The 18,250-nt window shown below is 53.9% G+C and overlaps 1 protein-coding gene across 1 annotated transcript in view; it reads left to right on the forward strand.

The window, feature by feature from the left end:
- HCN4 (hyperpolarization activated cyclic nucleotide gated potassium channel 4) overlaps nucleotides 1–18,250 on the forward strand; it is a 42,348-nt gene that overhangs the window by 11,974 nt on the left and 12,124 nt on the right. Inside the window, exon 2 of the mRNA XM_059180443.1 lies at nucleotides 13,377–13,800. Coding sequence (XP_059036426.1) covers nucleotides 13,377–13,800 — 424 coding nt within the window. The remainder of the gene's footprint in view (nucleotides 1–13,376; nucleotides 13,801–18,250) is intronic.

Raw genomic sequence — 18,250 nt, forward strand, 5'->3', positions numbered from 1 at the left:
TGAGGAGCCGGCGGGCTGGGACCTCCCTACACTAATAGTCCGCAGTTCTCCAGCCAAAGGGCATCTGCCTCAGTCCCTCAGGGCTCCCCGGAGCCTGGGGGTGACATGGTTGTTCCCCCAGCCTGCCATCCAAGCCCATGTGTGACAGGCCCCTCTGCAGGGACTCGTTACCTTTTCTTCTGTCAGCAACCAGAATCCTAACCCTCTGGGGGCTGGCGGGACCCCAAGGACCACGGCCCTTGCTCCATGTCCTCGTCAGACTGTGTTTTCCTAGACGGAAGGCAGCGGAGTCCCATCTGGTTCCTGTTGTCAAGAGCCCAGGCACCTCCAGGGGAACCCCCCTCCCAGCAAGAAGGGGGCCACGTCGACCTTCCCAGAGCCAGTATTTAGCTCCCTGCTCCGGGGAGACCCTCCCGCTGCGTCCATCCTCACCAGAGAACCACTTCTGCCCTGAGCCCGTCCCCCTGGCGCCCCCTCCTTCGGGAGCAGGTGAGCTCTCTCCTACCCAAGTTCCCCTGAGGTTACGTTCACGTGCTACTCCTCAGCCGTTTGCTATTTTTGTTCCAGTCTCCTGTGTGGGGACAGCTGTGCTTGAGCCTTTGTTTCCTGGAAGCTGGGCGGGCAAGTGCTCCAGCTGCTCGCCGCCTCCCTGTTTTTTCCCCAGATAGTCTTGTCAGACTAAGCTCAGAGAGGTTAGGCCACTAGCCTGAGGGAACACAGCATCCTGGCATCTCGGCGCACTGTAGAGCAGATGACTTGCAGTACGCGTTGGGATATGTGTGTGCACGCGTGCGTGCATGTGCGTGTGTGTGTGTGTGTGCACTCTTACGTTAGTGTATCTGTGCGTGCACAGACTGAAAGTCTCAGTCGTTCAGAGAAGTAGTGGGTTGGTATCTTGGTGTTCCTTACAGCCCGGCTGTGCTCAGTTGTACCTTTGAGAAGGTGCCATCACAATCCCTTCCTCGAGGAACTGTCTTCCTCTGCAGACTTCATGGCTTTCCACGGCCCCCCGGAAGAGTCCGGACAACTCCGTCTGCCATTCAGTATGCCCCTGACTCTCTTCAGACCAGTACTGGGTCGGGGGGCTGGGGGTGGGGGGAAGCAGGGGGCCAGGGTTCTCTAAGGCTTGCACTCTTCTCTCCGTAAGTTTCCATCTGGCCGGCTGCCCTCGGCTGGCCCCTCTAGCCTCCGCACTGCAGGGATTCCTGGAACTGGCATGTCTTTAGAGATCGGCCAGCTCCCTCCTTCTGGGGAAACTGAAAAAAGGATTATGAGAGGGCAGGGACTTGTTCAGGGCCCACAGTAGGTTAGAGATGGAGAGGGAACTAGAACCCAAGACTCGCGGGCCTCTGGGCTGGACACCTACCATGTAGCATAATCCTCCTTCCCGTAACTGCGACACTGACCTTCCTGCCCAGGGCACAGGCTCGGGCCACCTCCTCTCTGGGGCTTTCATACGCAGCAGGCCGTGCTGCTTTCTGCTCCTTTCTGCCCCTGTGCTCAAGCCTGGCTGAACTTGCCCTCCCGCTCTTCCTGGTCCACACTGCAGAGCAGACAGTCTCCTCACTACCCGCCACCTCCAGCTTATGGGTCATCTGCCCATGGAACTGGTCTGGATCATCAGCTCCCCTGTGGGGGTGGGTCTGTCTGTCCCTACGAATGAGGGCTCTTTGTGGTGAGACTGGTCCACATGCGCCAGTATCCCCAGAGCCCTCAGGCCAGGACCTGCCTCTTAGTCGTCATAAGAATAATGATGATGGGGGCACCTGAGTGGCTCAGAGGGTTAAAGCCTCTACCTTCAGCTCAGGTCATGATCTCAGGGTCCTGGGAGCGAGCCCCGCATCCAGCTCTCTGCTCAGCGGGGAGCCTGCTTCTCCCTCTCTCTCTCTACCTGCCTCTCTGCCTACTTGTGATCTCTGTCTGTCAAATAAATAAAATCTTTAAAAAAAAAAAAAAAGAAGAATGATGATGATAACAGCCAGCATATCCTGAGGATTTACACTGTGTAGCGTATTATAAATATCTCTCTGAATTCTCCCAGAATCCTTTGAGATGGGATTCATGTTCTCCTTTTGCACATGAGGAAAGAGGCTCAGAGAGGTTAAATGATCTGTCTGAGGCCACACAGCCACACTCAAAGAAGGCCTGAATTCCCGTCTGTTACGGTTTGGCTATTCCGGTGTGGTCCTGGGACCAGTAGCTTCACTGTCACTGGGAGCCTATTAGCCAGGCAGATGTCAGCCCCCAGTCCCCCGCCTAGTGCAGCCCTATCTGTGTCTAGATACAATCCCTAGGTGTCAGTGTGTAGAGCACTGTGCCGTACGATGGAAAGATCACACAAGGGGGAAGATTCTATCAGGGACAGCCCTCAGCTCACCTCGGAACAGCCGAGACTGGCCCTCACTGTGTGATAAAGGCTAGGGCCGCAGCCCAGGACCGGGAAGGCTGCGCGAAGTGTCAGGGGTTTCACGGGTCTTCTTGGGTCTTCAAAACCAAAACCAAATTTTCTTCCTTAAGTCACATAGACAATTTGAAAAATAAAAATGCACCCAGATCCCAGCTACCTACCCATAAACAAAAGCACTAAGCGCCCTTGGCTCTGAAACTTCTGGAGGCGGCCCCAGGCAGCCCAGGGAGCAGCTACCTGGGAGCCCTGTGATTCTGAGTCAGAGAGTTTGAGGTGGGTTAAAAATAGAGCCTAGTGGCCAGAGGCGAGTGGGAGGAAGAGAGCAATTTGTCTGTTATGGGGGGGGGACCCCAAGTCAGGGAGGTTGGGCCAGAAGAGGGGGCGGCGAGGATAGGGGGGTTATGCCCTCAGAGGCAAGAGCTGCGGGACCCAGCCTGGCTCTGGAAGGTTGTGGGGTGTGGAGTTCTGGCCTGAGGGGAAGGGAGAGTCTAAAATGCCAGCCCTGGGGCACAGGAAGGGAAGACCCCATCCAGCGCCCAGGCAGCCGGCAGCTTCTCTGGGAGGGCATAGTGCTGGGCAGTAGCTCTGCCTCAGAGAGTGCTGAGCAGGAGCCGGGACAGGGAGGGGACAGAGAGGGACTGGTTGAAGATCCAGGTTTCACAGGAGGGAGGGAGACAAGGAAGGAGGCTCTTCTCTGTGGCTGCCCACGTGTGTGTCGTGGGCAGGCACGTGGTCTCTTTTGCCTGTCATGCCTGCCCTTCAGATGCCTCCCTCCCTCCTTCATCACCGCCCTCCTCCAGAAACTCTGCTCATCCTGACCTCCGTGCCATGCTAACACGCTTTCTGCCCGTGGATGCTGGCTCCCCAGGCATTTGCCGGAGGACCCCATGTGTCTCTCTCCTGACTCCAGCGAGGGGACTCTCCCCAGCACAGGCCACCGGGCACCGGCTAAAGGCAAATTTCGTTTTTTTGATTATAAAAGAAATAAGAATTTGCACACTTTTAAGAAAATAAACTTAGAAATAGACAGAGTGTAGGGAATCTAGAAACGTATGACAGAGCAAACAAAATCACTCCTAATCCCACCACATAGCCGGGATCAGTGTTGACCTTTTAGGGTAGTTTCTTAATTTTTGTTTCTGGCAGTCTTTTTACCCCTGGCAACAGCCTTTAGGCCACCCAGCCATTTAGCAATAAGACAATTCTGCCAAGAGGCTCCTGTGCTTCTCACTCCCCAGTCCCAGGCCCAGTTATGTGTTCCTAGGAAAAGGAAGAGCAATGGTTTCTGCTCTCTGGGGTCGGGGTTGGGGGGCAGGGCAGGGCTGAGGGAGGACACGACTCATCCTGGGTCTGCAAAGTGGCGGATTCTAGGATAAGGTGGGACTCTCTCCTTCCTACCCGCCCCCACCTCCTGAAGCTCTGGGCTCTATTTCACCTATTTTGCTATTTTGGGAGGAGGGAGAATCCTTAAAATCCCCACTAAGAGGGCACGCCCCTAATGAGGAGGTGTTCTGCCACCACGGGTCTGTGCCGCGAAGCCTAGGTTGAGGCCAGTGTCCCCCTACCAGCCCCTTCTGTCATTCCACTCTGTCGGAAACCCCAATCCCCATGCTTCTCCTGGTCTGTCTCTTATTCATCTCCTCCCCTTCCCCCTTGCCCCCACCAGCTCTGCCCCTTCCTTCTCTATGACTTTTCCACCACCAGGTTTGGGGGTGGGGGTGGTGGGGAACATTCTCTAATGGATGTTCCTGGGAGTCTTGGCATCCTAGGGACTTGGACAGTACATGTTCCACCCAGATCATCGGAAGCCTGTGAAAGCCTCGTGGGTCTCAGTGAGCTACCATTTCCTGTGGCTTCTGCTGGGCCACCTGTCACTCCGCTCTGCGGCCTAAAGCACGCCTCCATTCATTCGCCCACCGTTCACGCATGTATTAGGACGCACTGCATAAAAGGCCCCCTGCCAAGTTCAGGGAGTTGTGTAGGCCACCAGATATAAACACACAAATCAAACACACAATTCCGTCATAGCGTGATAAATACTATGCTAGAGCAATGCGTACAAGGGCCACCTAACCAGATTTCTGAGGATTCAAAGAAACAACACCTCCTCTGAACCAGGGGCCCTGGGGTGGGCCGGGGTGGAGAGGAGAGTCCGAGGCAGACACCAGCCGGTCGGCAGGCCTGGAGGACAGGAAGCGTGGTGCGTTTGGGGGCATGGAAAGCTGCTGGTTTGTCTGGAGCAGAGCGAAGAGGGGAGGAAGGGAGGCAAGACATGGGAAGGAAGCAGAACCCAGATCCAGAAGGGCCTGGGGGACGACAGTGGGACTTGGTTTAGCTGGGAGCCCAGGACTTGGCTTGGCAAAGTCCTGGAGAGTGGATTGCTGGGAGCACGTGGAGCCCACCTGGAACCCTGAAGTATGCAGCGTCCTGGAAAGGCCAGGGGCCCAGTTAGGAAGCCACGGGGTGGGCCGGGGGGTGGGCTGATGAGACTCCGCGTCCCACTGGCTGGCTGTTGGTAGGCGAGGGAGATAGAGGTGAACTCTCCGCTTTCTCGATGGACATTTGGATGGCGGAGGAGCCTGTGCTGGAAGCACAAGGGTTTGGGAGGAAGCTGTGTAGTTATCTGGACATGGCAAGAATGACGGGGGCATCCAGGGGTCAGATGTAGTCAGCAAGTGAACACACCGGTGTGGAGCTTAAGAGAGAGGTCTGATGTGAAAGCCAGCAGAATCATGGAGGCCTTGGCAACTGGCGAGGTCACGCAGGGAGAGTGTGCAGAGAGAGAAGAGGCCAGGGCCCAAAGGAGCAAACACACTTGAAGGTCATGCAGGGGAAGAGGACCCCACCAGGGGAAGGAAAGGGAGAGACAGAAAGAAGGGAGGAAACCAGTGTCTCGGCAGAGTGGCCCGCGGGGTCAGGTGATGCTGGGGGTCAGCCAGGAACAGCACGCGGTTGCTGAGGAGTCGGCAGGAGTGTGGGGAGTGGGAATGGAGGCGGGAGGGCCTCTCCCAGGAAGCTTCTTTCCAATGGGTAAAGAGATAAGGCAGAGGGATTGGAGATTCGAGAGTGGTTTTATTTTATTTCTTAAATGTGGGGAGCTTAAAACAATGAGCTGGTGGGAAAGGACGCTCGGGGAGGGAGGCTGAAGAATAAGACAAGAGGGGATCACCTTTGGGTCCAGGGTCCCTGGGAAGGCAGAGGGGATGCCTGTCAAGAGACGGGTGGAGGGGTTGCCAATGCTTTTGTGACTGGAGGAGGAGTGGGGAGATGAGGGAGAGGCACGCGGGGCAGGAGTCTGGTGGCAGGAAGAGGAAGGGGGCGTTTGGGTGGCTTCTCTTCTCTCTGTGAAGTAGAGGGTGGTGGTATCTGCTGAGAGTAGGGTAGAAGAGTGGTTTTAGAGCTTTGAAGAGAGAGAAGATACTTTGAAGTGGCTGCTAGAGGAGAACGGTGGGGAAAATTTCCCAGGGTCTCCTGGAAAGGTGGGGCAGGTGGGGGAGAGGGCCAGCAGAGTATGGAAACCCTGATGAGGAAATTGAGGCACGGGAGCTAAGGTGCTTACATATTTAGCAGGACAGGTCTGAGGCTGTGGGATTTTTTGCACAGTTCCCATGGAACATGCAAAGGGTGAATGGTGACCCTGATCCAAGGCATGATCTTGTGAAGTAGGTGCCAGAAGGATGGGGTAAACAAGGTAGAAGGGCAGGACCCTTGTGTCCCGGGGGAAGAGAGGAGGCAGGAGGGTCCTGTGACTCACGGTTCCTGGGGCAGGTGCTACAGAACAGACTTAGCATGACTGGCTAAGAGAGCTGGAGGGAAAGGAGGTGGGAGTGAGAGATGGAACCACTGGGGCAGGGGTGACATGGTCCGTCCCCTGCTGCGGGAGTGGGTGACTGACGTGCGCGGCAGGAGAGTCAGGACACCGAGCCACTGAGGGACTGGGTGTTTGGGCTTGATGTAAGGAGTGGAAGTCATGCAGGACAATGGCAGGGTTTGAAATGGAAGGGAAGGCTGTGAACCAAGGGCCTGTATGCCCAGGGTCCCCAGGTATGGCAGATGGATGCTGGCAGGATGGCCAGAAGATGACAGGGTTCTCAAAGGGTCCTGAAAACCTTCCTAGCACAGGCAGGGAGTGGCCCCAGTGCGGGAGAAGGGGGAGGAGGTTGGCCCCACTCCTGACTCGTAGGTGCATGGGCTTTAGGAAAGTGACATCCTCAGGATTCAGCTAAAGCTTGCTTAAGGGAAAAGTGGGACTCTGGGAGCAGGCTGTTTGGGCTTAGTTCTTGATCCACCATATATATAGCAAATTTCTCCACTTCTTGTGCCTTAGTCTCCTCGTCTGTAAGACAGGCACCATCATAGTATCTCCCTCATGGGGATTTTAAGAGGGTTAAATGAGATCATCCACATAAGGAACTCTGATTAGTGTCCAGCATGTAGTAAGTGTCCAAAAAACATTGGCCGCCATCCTGCTCTCGTCTCATTGTCCCCCAGGGCAGTCGTCTGTGCTGGGCCTGGAAAACCAAGGACTGGGTCGGGAACCCAGGGGGAGCTCCCCGCTCCCATCGCGGTCTCAGACACGAGGATTCCTGGATTCCTAGTTTCCATGATTTGTTGGCAGGCTGAGAGGAGAGCTAGGTGGTGCCTGACGAAGGGGACAGCTACTCCCAGACAGCGTGATTCGTTAGGCCGGCTTCCTGGAGGAGGAGGCAGTCAAACCGGGTCTTTGATGAGGGAAGGGAATTCACGAGATGGTGGTCCAGGAGGCAGGGGCAGTTCTCAGGAGGAAGAGCCAGAATGTGGATGGAGATAGAGCCAGGGTGTGGGTATCCGGTGGCTGCTGTGTAGGGAGCAGGAGGGAGAACAGGACGTGGGGCTTGGGGGATGCCAGACCTTGGAGCTTGAACTTTCTTCTGTCGTCATGGGGAGTTTGCCAAGAGGGCTCAAGCAAGGGGTGATGTAATCATAAAATTTGGAAAGATAACCTAGAGATCATGTGAGTTGGAAGGAAAGAGCGTGGAGGCTAGAGACAGGTAGGCGGCAGGGGCAAGGATCCAGGCGAGGAGCGTGACAGAGCAGTCAGGGACAGATTCAGAAGCCGCCGTAGCAGATGCTAGACAAGGGGTGTCTGGATGGCTCAGTCGGTTGAGTGTCCCAAGTCTTGATCTCAGCTCAGGTCTAGATTTCAGGGTCACGAATTTGGGCCCTGCCTTGGACTTCACTCTGGGTGTGCTTTTAAAAAAAAAAAAAAAAAAAAAAAGATGCTCGACCAGACATGTCACTGCACGGAGGGTCTGCAGGAAAAAGAAAGCAGCTGAGGCTAGCTTTGAGGTATTGAAATGCTGAGTGCGCCATTCAGCTCTAAGGAGGAAGATGCTGAGTTCAGCCTTGGGCTCCGGTGTAGGAGCCAGCAGGCCCTCCAGGTGGCAGATGAGAATGCAGGTCTGGTGCTAGGAGAGGTGTCTACCAAGAGGGAAGGGATATACGATGGGGCCCTGGGTGTGCCACTCACTGGGAGAAAGCGTGGAGACCCTGGCCTGGAGTCCGTATGGCAGGATCACAAGCCATGCCTGGAACCAGGGCCCTGCCTTCAGGGAGCCACAGTGTTTTGGGATATCCAAAGTTGGGGCTTGGTCCAGGCCGAGGCCCATCAGTGAGGGGCAGGAGAAGCCTGGAAGATGTAGCATGAATCCTGAAGGATGGGAAAAAATGTAATGGGCCAACAACTGACACTCTCTTCCAGCTGGCAGGATACCTAGTGGATGTCATTTGAGTCAAAATGTATGCAAGCAGGTGTGCAAGAAAGTATGCATGTGTGTACAGGGGGAAAACTAGCAGAAGTGCATAGATGAGAATGTGTATAAAACTGTATTGTGTGTGTGTGTGTGTGTGTGTGAGAGAGAGAGAGACAGAGAGAGAGAGGGAGAGAGAGAGCATATGCACTCAAAGGCAAGCATGGGTGTGTGTGAACAAGACAAGGCTGGAGGAGAACATCCCTCTTCTGACTTCCCCTGTCCCCGTTTTATTACCCTTCACTCCTCTTTAGCCTCTGGGGAAGGAGAGGTCTGGTCTGGTCCTTGGCCTGGTCCTTGGTCTGGTCCTTGAGTCTCTGAGTTCAGGGTCAGGGTCTTCTCTTGCTTCAGCTCCCTTGAGGGATAACCTACCTTGGAGACGGATCCATGAAATGTTCCAGATGTCCGTGTAAAAGGGCTGCTTGGCTCTTTGCCATCTCCTGTTTCTTCTGCACGAAACCTGCTCCTGGCCTGTAGGCTACACCCACCTGCCAACTTGGATACCAGGTAGGAAGTGAGGTCCAGGATTAAGGGAGGACAAGCCTGGGTTTCTGGGGCTGCAACTGGGATGAGGCATCTTCCTTTTAGCTTAGAGAACACTGGGATGGGGCAGGTCATCTGGCTTTGGAGAGAGCAAGGCCTCTAACTCGGGCATGTGCCAACTCCAATGTTTCTGAGTCTGGCTGTCCCTCACTTCCCTGCCAGATCGTGCCACCCGCCACCACGGACACATACCCTGGATTGTGGGAGTTAATCATGACTGATTCTAGGGGCAGTGGGGTGCTGGGGGAAATATGGCACATACAGCTTGAGGTTTTGGAAATGTTACTGTTCCCTCCTCCACAGACCTTAGGTTTTCCGCTCCTTCTACAGGATGGCACAGCTGTGTCCAATTAACCAGGATGCTTTTAATATTTGAGAGGTGTGCTACTTCCCCCACCCAGGAAGTATCTCGGAAGTCTGTGACATCAGGAGCATGGGTCCCCTCCAAAACTCTTCACAGCTCTCTCTTCTCTTTTTCTCTCTCTCTTTAAAATTTTATTATTGAAGCAGAAGTGACATACAATGTTACATCTTTCAGGTGGAGAACATAGTGATTCAACAATTTTATGCATTATTCAGGGCTCACCATTATAAGTGTAGTCACCGTCTGGCCCCATCTCTCTCTCCTCTCTTGTCTACAAGAGAGGACTACAGCCACTGTGATAGGTTACCTCCCTGTGTGATGCAGAGGTTGCAGTAAGGCTGGTCTCCCTCCCTGCATCCCACTGAGGTGCCTGAAATCCTAAGCAGTCAGGCTCTCAAGTCCCCCCAGACCTCTCGGGATCTTGTTCTGTCCCTCACTCACTGTGTGATCTTGGGTAGATACCCCTCTCTGAGTCGCAGTGTCATCATCAGCAGAACACAGACGTCAGCAGCCACCTGAGTGTTGGGGTGAGGATTACATGAAGTAACACATGGGAAGCACGAACTAAGTGCTTGATACATGTGAAATGGGGTCTTTATGAATTCAGTCACCAAGGAACCCCTAAAAAAAGCCAGGAAAAACAAAACAAAACAAAGCAAAACAAAAAAAGCCCAAGTCCTTAAGGAATCACTTGAGCTGTTTCTTATCCCTGGGCTTGGCGAGAATCAGGGTCTGGGAGCTGAAGATACAGTGGGGAACCTGCGGCCAAGTCCGCCTGGCTAGAGCAGCAGAATGGGGTTGGCAGGCGTGTCGGGAGCTGTCCGTGGTGCTGCCCCTCTCTCTCTCCGCCCCCCTCACCTGGCCCTGCTTTTGGAAATCTGTGCCATCATCTTGTAAGAGTAAGGAGAGGTAGTTCCCAAGGCCAATAGCATCTCCTAAAGCCCAGATCCTCCAGGAGCACTTTCTGGTCTCACCCTTCTGGGCCACTGTGAGCCATACCTGGGCTGCTGCCTAGGATGGTTTCTTTCATCATTGCCCAACTTGTCTTCTGTCTAAGCCTTGTATTCTGACTAGACCACGAGCTCGCTGAACTCAGGGCGTCTGTCTGCCAAGGTAGACTGGTTCTGTTGTCTGTTCACGGAATGTTGTGGTCCTTGACTTCCAGCACTGGACGAGCTCTCTTCCACCCCCACCCCCAGTAGATGCTTTGCTTTGACTCTTCTATGGAAGATTTCATCTTCCTCCCTCATCTCTTTCCGGTGAATTTGTTGAGTTGAGCTCCTAATTGACTCATTTAATAACATAGATAGGTATAGTCCAGAGGGTTTTACATATATCAATTCAAGTCATTTTTATAACTCTAAGTTAGATACCGTTATTATTCTCAGTGAGCAGACAAAGAAACTGAGGCATGGAGACGTTAAGTGACTTGCTAGTAAATGATGGAACCAGGAATTGAACCCAGGTTGGCCGGCTCTGAAAGCCTCTCTATGATGCTACAGGATAGTGGTTTCTGGGAAGGAATGCTCCAGCATTCCGACCCCAGCCCAGATCAGGCACCAGCAATATCTCTTAGCATCTGGAAACTCAACGATTGAAATAATTAGTCAGGGGCGCCTGGGTGGCTCAGTGGGTTAAGCCGCTGCCTTCGGCTCAGGTCATGATCTCAGGGTCCTGGGATCGAGTCCCGCATCGGGCTCTCTGCTCAGCGGGGCAGGGAGCCTGCTTCCCTCTCTCTCTCTCTCTCTCTGCCTGCCTATCCATCTACTTGTGATTTCTCTCTGTCAAATAAATAAATAAAATCTTTAAAAAAAAAAAAAGAAATAATTAGTCAGAATGCAAGGAAATGGTTGTTTTTGCCTCATGTAATTTGGTTTTATGAAGACCACTAAATGCAAACATTCTCCTGTTAATTACTGTCTCAAATTTGGTCTGTAATTGAGAGAACTAGAGCTGGGGAAAGTGTAGAAACCCGCTGGAGTGGCAGGCCTGCCCGAGTCAGCATTCCCCGCCGCCTTGCTGCCGCTCTGTTAATTTTAGAAACTCCTCTAGCCTGTGTGTATTATTAGCTTTATGTACAGAGGACCATGGGGCCCTCAGTAGCCTCTCGATGCTAGTTTTGTTTTGTTTTTCCCAAGAGATGAAATGAAAGGGAATGGTGGCCATGTGTATATAGGGGTGTTTGCAGACTCTGTGTGTGAATGGGGATACCTGTTTGTAGCTCCTAATGAGTGTCTGCAGCTGTCTTTGAATGACGTGCATGAGGCTGTGTAGAGAGTGTACACAGCTCAGGAACATCGCATAGAAGCTGAAACCATCCTCCTGCAGCCCACGTGTCATTAGCAGGACGTGCTGTCTTCCATGTGGTGGGTGTGATGGCTGGGGTGGGCTCCTGAGTCTTAGGTTGGGCTGTCTCAGATGGCATGAGGGATTGGGGCTAGAGAAATGGTGGTGGAATGGAGGGCAGAGAAGCTCTGAAGTTGACCTTAGCATCAGCTTTAGAATGAGAAGCTTTAAGCCTGAGAGGCCCTGACTTGGGGTCCTGTCTTGAGGCTGTGAATGGTTTGGCTTTCAAAGGAACTGCTCTTCCCTAAGCTGTGTGGTATGAGATGGCTCTCTCGCCCACCTCCAGTGAGGCAGAGCCTGCTCTCTCTTTGACTCGTATCACCATTTTGAATCTAGCAAAGAAAGCAGTTTGCTCTGAAGTAATATTTTTTTTTTTTTTCAAAACTAGAACTCTTGGGGCGCCTGGGTGGCTCAGTGGCTTAAAGCCTCTGCCTTCAGCTCAGGTCATGATCTCAGGGTCCTGGGATCGAGCCCCACATCGGGCTCTCTGCTCAGCAGGGAGCCTGCTTCCCTGTCTCTGCCTGCCTCTCTGCCTGCTTGTGATCTTTTTCTCTCTGTCAAATAAGTAAATAAAATAAAAAAAAAAACTTTAAAAAATTAAAACAAACAAACAAAAAAACCTGGAACTCTTCTGGCAGGAACACTTTAGTTTTGGAGTGGGACCCTCTAAAGGCTCGAGGGAGGCTTGTCTTTTTGTCTCCTCTCTCCTGGCTTTCTCGCGGTCGAGAATTAAAGATGGTTGAAAGGTTATTTCTCTTGGGAGAGGACATGCTCATTTCTGCCTGACTTAATACCTTTATCTGTCATTGTGTAACTGTCTAAACTAATAGCAGAAGGAATAGCTATGCAGTACAGGTTTCAGATCTTGGGGCCAGCCCCAGGGTGGCTGGTACTCGGGCAGGGTCCCTGGGATTGATCGGTCATACCTTCCTAGACACGGGATGTGTGCCTGTCTGTGCTGTCTGCATACTCCAGAGGGGTATGCAGGCCTTGCTAGGCCAGGTGGTTTCGCCCTGAGGGGCCCTTCCCACCTCCCTCAGGAAGACCTTGCAGTTGCTTTGACACCTTAGGAGAAATGGTACTGTAAGCCCCCACTGATCTCACTCCATTGCATTGAGTGGCAACACACAGGTGCCTGAAATCCCCTCATTAACACTTCCTGCCCTTGAAGATTTCACTGTCCTTCCCCAGCCCTCTTTTAGAACACAAACCTCTTGGGGAGAGAGATGGCCAGGCATTTTCTGACTATAGGGGATAGACTAAAGAGGGACCCCAGAGAGCCAGGGTGGGTAAAGGCCAGATCAGAATTATGAGATGCAGTGTTTAGACTCCACCCTTATTGCACAGTGAGAAAAGTAAGGGCCAGAGAAGGCAGGGCACCTTCTTGACATCACACAACCTGTCAGTGACCAAGCTGGAACTGGATCCCGGGCCTCCTGCCACCCAGGTACCTGCCATGTGTCTGGTCCTCACCTGCTCTCTGGTCACGGTCTGTAGCTTGTCTGCCTGCCAGCCTGTCTCAGGCCATAGCTGACCCTCAGGGAGGATGGAGCAGCCTGGCTGGAGCCTGGAGAATTATAGGTCGAACTGGTCCTACTAAAACTAAAACAGCTTCACTCTTCTTTCTGGATCTCATTGTTTGGTTTGCATTTCAGCCTGACTCCCACTGGGGAGCGGGGATGGGAGAGGGAGGCTTGTCACTGGGGACCAGATGGGGACAGGCAGAAGGTATCCTTAGGGAAAAGAGAGCTTTTCTGTGCCACTCTCCATATTTTGCCCATGGTACCCTTGTGCCTACCTCACGCAGTGACTCAGAACATCCGAAGACTTCCCTCTTCCATAGGTGTGCTCCCTTGGAGTTTTCTCTTAAAGTCTGTAACTTATTCTCTCTGTCCTCCTGGCGACTGATCCCTGTGTCTCCGGGCAGATTTTATTGGGACCTGACCATGCTGCTGCTGATGGTCGGAAACCTCATCATCATTCCTGTGGGCATCACCTTCTTCAAGGATGAGAACACCACGCCCTGGATCGTCTTCAACGTGGTGTCGGACACATTCTTCCTCATCGACTTGGTCCTCAACTTCCGCACAGGGATCGTGGTGGAGGACAACACTGAGATCATCCTGGACCCCCAGCGGATTAAGATGAAGTACCTCAAAAGCTGGTTCGTGGTAGATTTCATCTCCTCTATCCCTGTGGACTACATTTTCCTCATCGTAGAGACACGCATTGACTCTGAGGTCTACAAGACAGCCCGGGCCTTGCGTATCGTCCGCTTCACCAAGATCCTCAGCCTCCTGCGTCTCTTGCGTCTCTCTCGCCTCATTCGATACATTCACCAGTGGGAAGAGGTGAGTGGCCAGACCTAAACCTCTTGGGAGTAAGGGATATTTTTCCCACAGGGTGGGTGAGGGCCCAGCAGGCAGTCTCAGATAGCTGGATTTGGGCTGGCAGATGGTAGCAGGCACATCTTCTCCAAGAGGACAAATGATAGTAATTTCTTGACTTCTTATCCTGGGCTAGATATTATGAAAATTACTTTGCAGATGGTATCCCTTGTAAGTCTCTAACAACTGTAGTGGTACTCATTTTTTTACAAAAGGAAACCAAGAGGCAGAAAGGGATTCAGAATCAGTAATTGGTGAACCTGTACTCGAGAGCTTGCACAGTTAATCACTGGGCTATACTGTAGGGAACGCAAACTCCGGAGCCTTGAGGGGCCAGGCAGGGAATGTGATGGGTGAAAAGGGCCAGTGGGAGGCAGTAGGGAGTATGGCAGACTGGGGAAAACTGAAGAATACATCTTCCGTCTGCCTCTACTCCACCATAGCCACTTGTTGCCAAGTAAGAATCGGCCCAGGGTTGTGAGATCTACAGATTGATCATGAGAAGCAGGAATCTGGGGTTTTGTGCCAATTTAGTTGTCAGGTATCTTAGGTGTCCTGGGGGTTCTTCTGGAGCAGACCCTGAGGTGAGGATTTGCATGAAAGTGGCTTTTTTTTCCCAGCGAGGCTGAGGCAGGAGTGTTTCCAGGAATTATCTGCTGAGGGACTAGGGAAGAGGGACAGGGAATGGAAGGAAGGAAGCCAAGCTAAGTGCTGCGGGGAGCTCTGGGGACAATGTACCTCACACCTCGGGTAAAGAGTTGGAATTTTTCTATCCCCTTGCATGGCAGCCCATGGTTCAGGGCACTCCCCGCCTGCCCTCGGTGCTAGCAGGCAAAGCAGCTTCCAGCAGCCTGGGGCGGGTCTCCGATAAAGAGCCACAGGGGCTAACTGCAGGGAGTGAGAAGCATCCAAGGAGCCTGGAGTTGTGTGTATGCGAACTGTAAAGAGATCGTAGGGCCTGTGGGTAAAGCACCGGCTCCAGAAATGAAATAAAAATTTGTGAAAGAACTGGGTGGGCCAACACCGTTCTGAACAAACCTAGCTGAGCCACGGGCTGAATGCAATCATCTGTGGGAGGAACTGGGGAGGACTGTGGGCTGCAGTTCAGAAAAAGGCAGGTGACCATCTGACCGTGCAAGCACTTCTGTCTCAGTTTGCCACCACCCAACTATGCCTTGGGGCCGCAGCGGCAGGCAGGCTGACCTGCAGGAGCCCACGTGGGGGTAGTTGTGCTCTGTGAGGCCACCCACCTTGGGGTCCGGAGCCGGCTGGAGCCTGGGGGAGCTTCATGCAGAGGTGCGTTTCTTGCCACGGCTCACTGCCAGTCTTCTGGTCCCCAGGATTCCTCTACTTGGTTGGTTGGACGGAAGTTCCTGTGCTCGGGGCATGAAGCCCTCACCCCACCCCAGGGGTAGCCTGGGCCCCCCCAGTAGCACACACGGCCGATGGTCAGGGTGCTGGCAGATTGAGGTCAGGGGTATCACAAAGGCCTGTGCTGCAGAAGTGCCCACACCAGCCTGGCAGCATCACTCCGTGGTGGAAATTCTCTTTGTCTAGGAGAACTGGCGGTATTCCTGCTGACAGAAGAGGGGCTGTGACTTGCCCAAGGTCACACGGGCAGCCAGGCATCTGGAGGGGCTGGAGCAGAGCCCAGTTAGCTCTCTGGACTCGTAGCAATGAGGGGTCCCTGCCTGGGGCAGTGGAAGGTCCGGGGGCTTGAGCTAGGATTATGCATGTGAGACCCGAATTAAAATCCTGGCTCCACACTGCCTGGCTCCATGACCTTGGGGTCACCTTGCTTCCCTGAGCCTTAGTCTCTTATCCGCAGAGTGGGTTTCATCCTCACTCGATTGTTGTGAGACGATGTTTATAAGACACTTAGCAGGGAGCCTGGTGGATGGTTCGGGAAAGGTCCCTCCCCGCCCCATTTGTTTGTGTAACCCTCTATGTCTCTGTGGGTGGGTGAGGGGTGTTACTTATCTCAAATAGTTTTTTTTTTCCCTTAGAGATTTATTTATTTATTTATTTATTTGGGAGAGAGAGAGAGAGAGAGAGCGCGCACGAGCGGGAGGGGCAGAGGGAGAGGGAAGGAGAATCTCCAGCAGCAGACCCCACCCTGAGTGCAGAGCCTGATGCCTGGATCAATCTAAGGACCCTGAGATCACAACCTGAGCGGAAACCAAGAGTCGGATGCTTAACGGGCTGCGCCACCCAGGAGCCCCTCGAATATTTTTTACCCTTTATTTTGCTGGCTCCTCACACCTAGCCAGCAAGGTAAAGCAGGCGGGACTGATTCTTCCTGTTTGTCCTGAGGAACAGGGTCAGAAGCTCCAGGTGGCCCAGGGGTAGGATGTTGGAACTGGGCCTCCTGACTCTGGGTTCCTGCATTCTTAGGTGGCCTGAAAGCAGGATGACTTTGATTCTGTTGTCTGTTCCTCTGTTAGCATCGCCTCCCAGCTGAGGTTGGGAAGGCAGGTGGAGGGGTAGGGTGGGGTGTTCTGTGTGATGGGTTGAGTTTGAGCTACCTGCAGGACATCTAGACACAGAGAGCTGTTGGCCTGGGGATCTGAGCTCAGACCTGAGTGGGGAGAGGGTTAGGGTGGGGGCAGGAAGGATGGAGGCAGATTTCCTGGAACTCCCTGACAGGCTTGTCTTTTGGTTTCGGTCCCAAGTAGAAATACCACAGCCTCTAGAGACCTCCAGGCAGACTTCTGGACCATGATGGCTTCCTCAGTCCCCAAGACCCCCTCCAGCCTTCTGTGTGTCTTGAACTTGCAGCTAGACTATCATTAAAAGCAGAAAAGTAGCCTCTCTTTCCCTTCTCTGGCACTGGTTCAAGTCTCCAGGCCCCGGCCCCCTGGGAACCATCCTTGCTGCTTCCTGACGCCTGGGCCCTGGAGGCCATACTATTTGGGGGAGAGCTGACAGAATTGCCCATGGCTGGGCAGAGTGAGTCCTGGAAGAGAAACTAAGTGCTTCTTTCACTTCCCTGCACCAGACATCTGGGAGCTTGGTCCAGGGCTTTGGTCCCAACTGCCTCTCTGGCAGACCCCACCCTGGCCACCCTCTGGGCTATCCAGAACTGCCCAGGCAGGCTCTTGCCCCAGACCGTTCCCTGGGATAGACAGAGATCCCAGGAGGCCTCAGTCTGGGCTCTGAACTGGACATGGGTACTGAGCGTCCTGGGCAGGGAGGGAGATCCCAGGAGGCCAAACAGATGACTCCCCACCCCCTCTACACACACCCTTCTCCAGCCTACCAGCTGGGGAGGAAATTGCTTTAAGCTGGCTTCTGTGGGCACACCGCCCAGCCAAGGGCTTCCGCTGCACCTCTGGGATGGGATTGGGCTCCCCCAGCTGGCCCCAGGAACCCCGTCTGCACATCCTCTACAGCCTGCCCTGGCCCTGGACCTTCTCACCTCAGCTTAGCCTGGAGGCAATAGCAGGGACACCCAGAGGTCCCAGGTCTACATGAGACCTGGGAAAGGAGATATTCAGTAGAGAAAACCCTGCTCTCTTTCCTCCTATAACTCCCTATGTGAGTCCCTTTCCTTTGGGGGGCCTCAGTTTCCCCAAATGTCAGGTGTGCCCTGATGTTCTAGGGGGTTGGGAATTGGTCCCCACTCCAGCCTCCCCTGGCAAGGGTGACATGAGCTGACCCTGAGGACACTGTTGTGGCCCTGGGTGGGGGCTAGAATGTCAGCCCCCCTGTGAAGAGGAAACAGCTTGACCGAGGCCCCTGGCTTCAGCTGCCTCACCCAGCCCAGCCCAGCCCAGCCCAGCCCAGCGCCCTGTCAGAGAGTCCTCAAGTGCTATTAGCAGGTCTTGGGAGTCAGGGGAGGTGGAGGGTCTCGGCAGGCAAAGGCCACCCTCTCAGAGGACGCCAGCCTCTGCCTCCAACCCGGGCGATCTAGGTCAATGTTCTCCTCCCCAGCCAAGCCTCTTCCCTCCCTCTGAGGTGTGAGCTTGTTACAGGCACGGAGGCTATTGTTAGAAACCATGGTCCATCCATCCCCCCCCAACCCCGGATGTTCCCCTGCAGGCCCAGCACCCCAGTGACCCATCCCAGCATCCTCTTTCCCTCAGCGGACAGGAGCCGTGGGAGGAAGGCTGGAGGCAGGAGGCTGGGCCGCGGCCGAGCCTCCTGATGAGTCTCCTCCCCCACGGACCTTGATTTTTCTTTGTCTCTCTCAGAATCCAGGAGTGGTCCTAGGGGTAGGGGTCGGCGCTCTCTCCAGGCCCCAGGAAGGGACCCAGTATGGCCCTCCATTTGGCTACCTCTAGGAAGTCTCCAGGACACACACGCACCAGCCATCCTCTCAGGCCTCGGATTGCTGACCCCAGTGTGGTCACTGGGTCCTGAGATGCAGGGAGAAATTGTTCCTTTTCCCTGAGGAGAAAACGAGTCACCCTGG

Source organism: Mustela lutreola, chromosome 7 (assembly GCF_030435805.1).
Source record: "Mustela lutreola isolate mMusLut2 chromosome 7, mMusLut2.pri, whole genome shotgun sequence".
In the NCBI taxonomy this organism is placed as follows: domain Eukaryota; kingdom Metazoa; phylum Chordata; class Mammalia; order Carnivora; family Mustelidae; genus Mustela; species Mustela lutreola.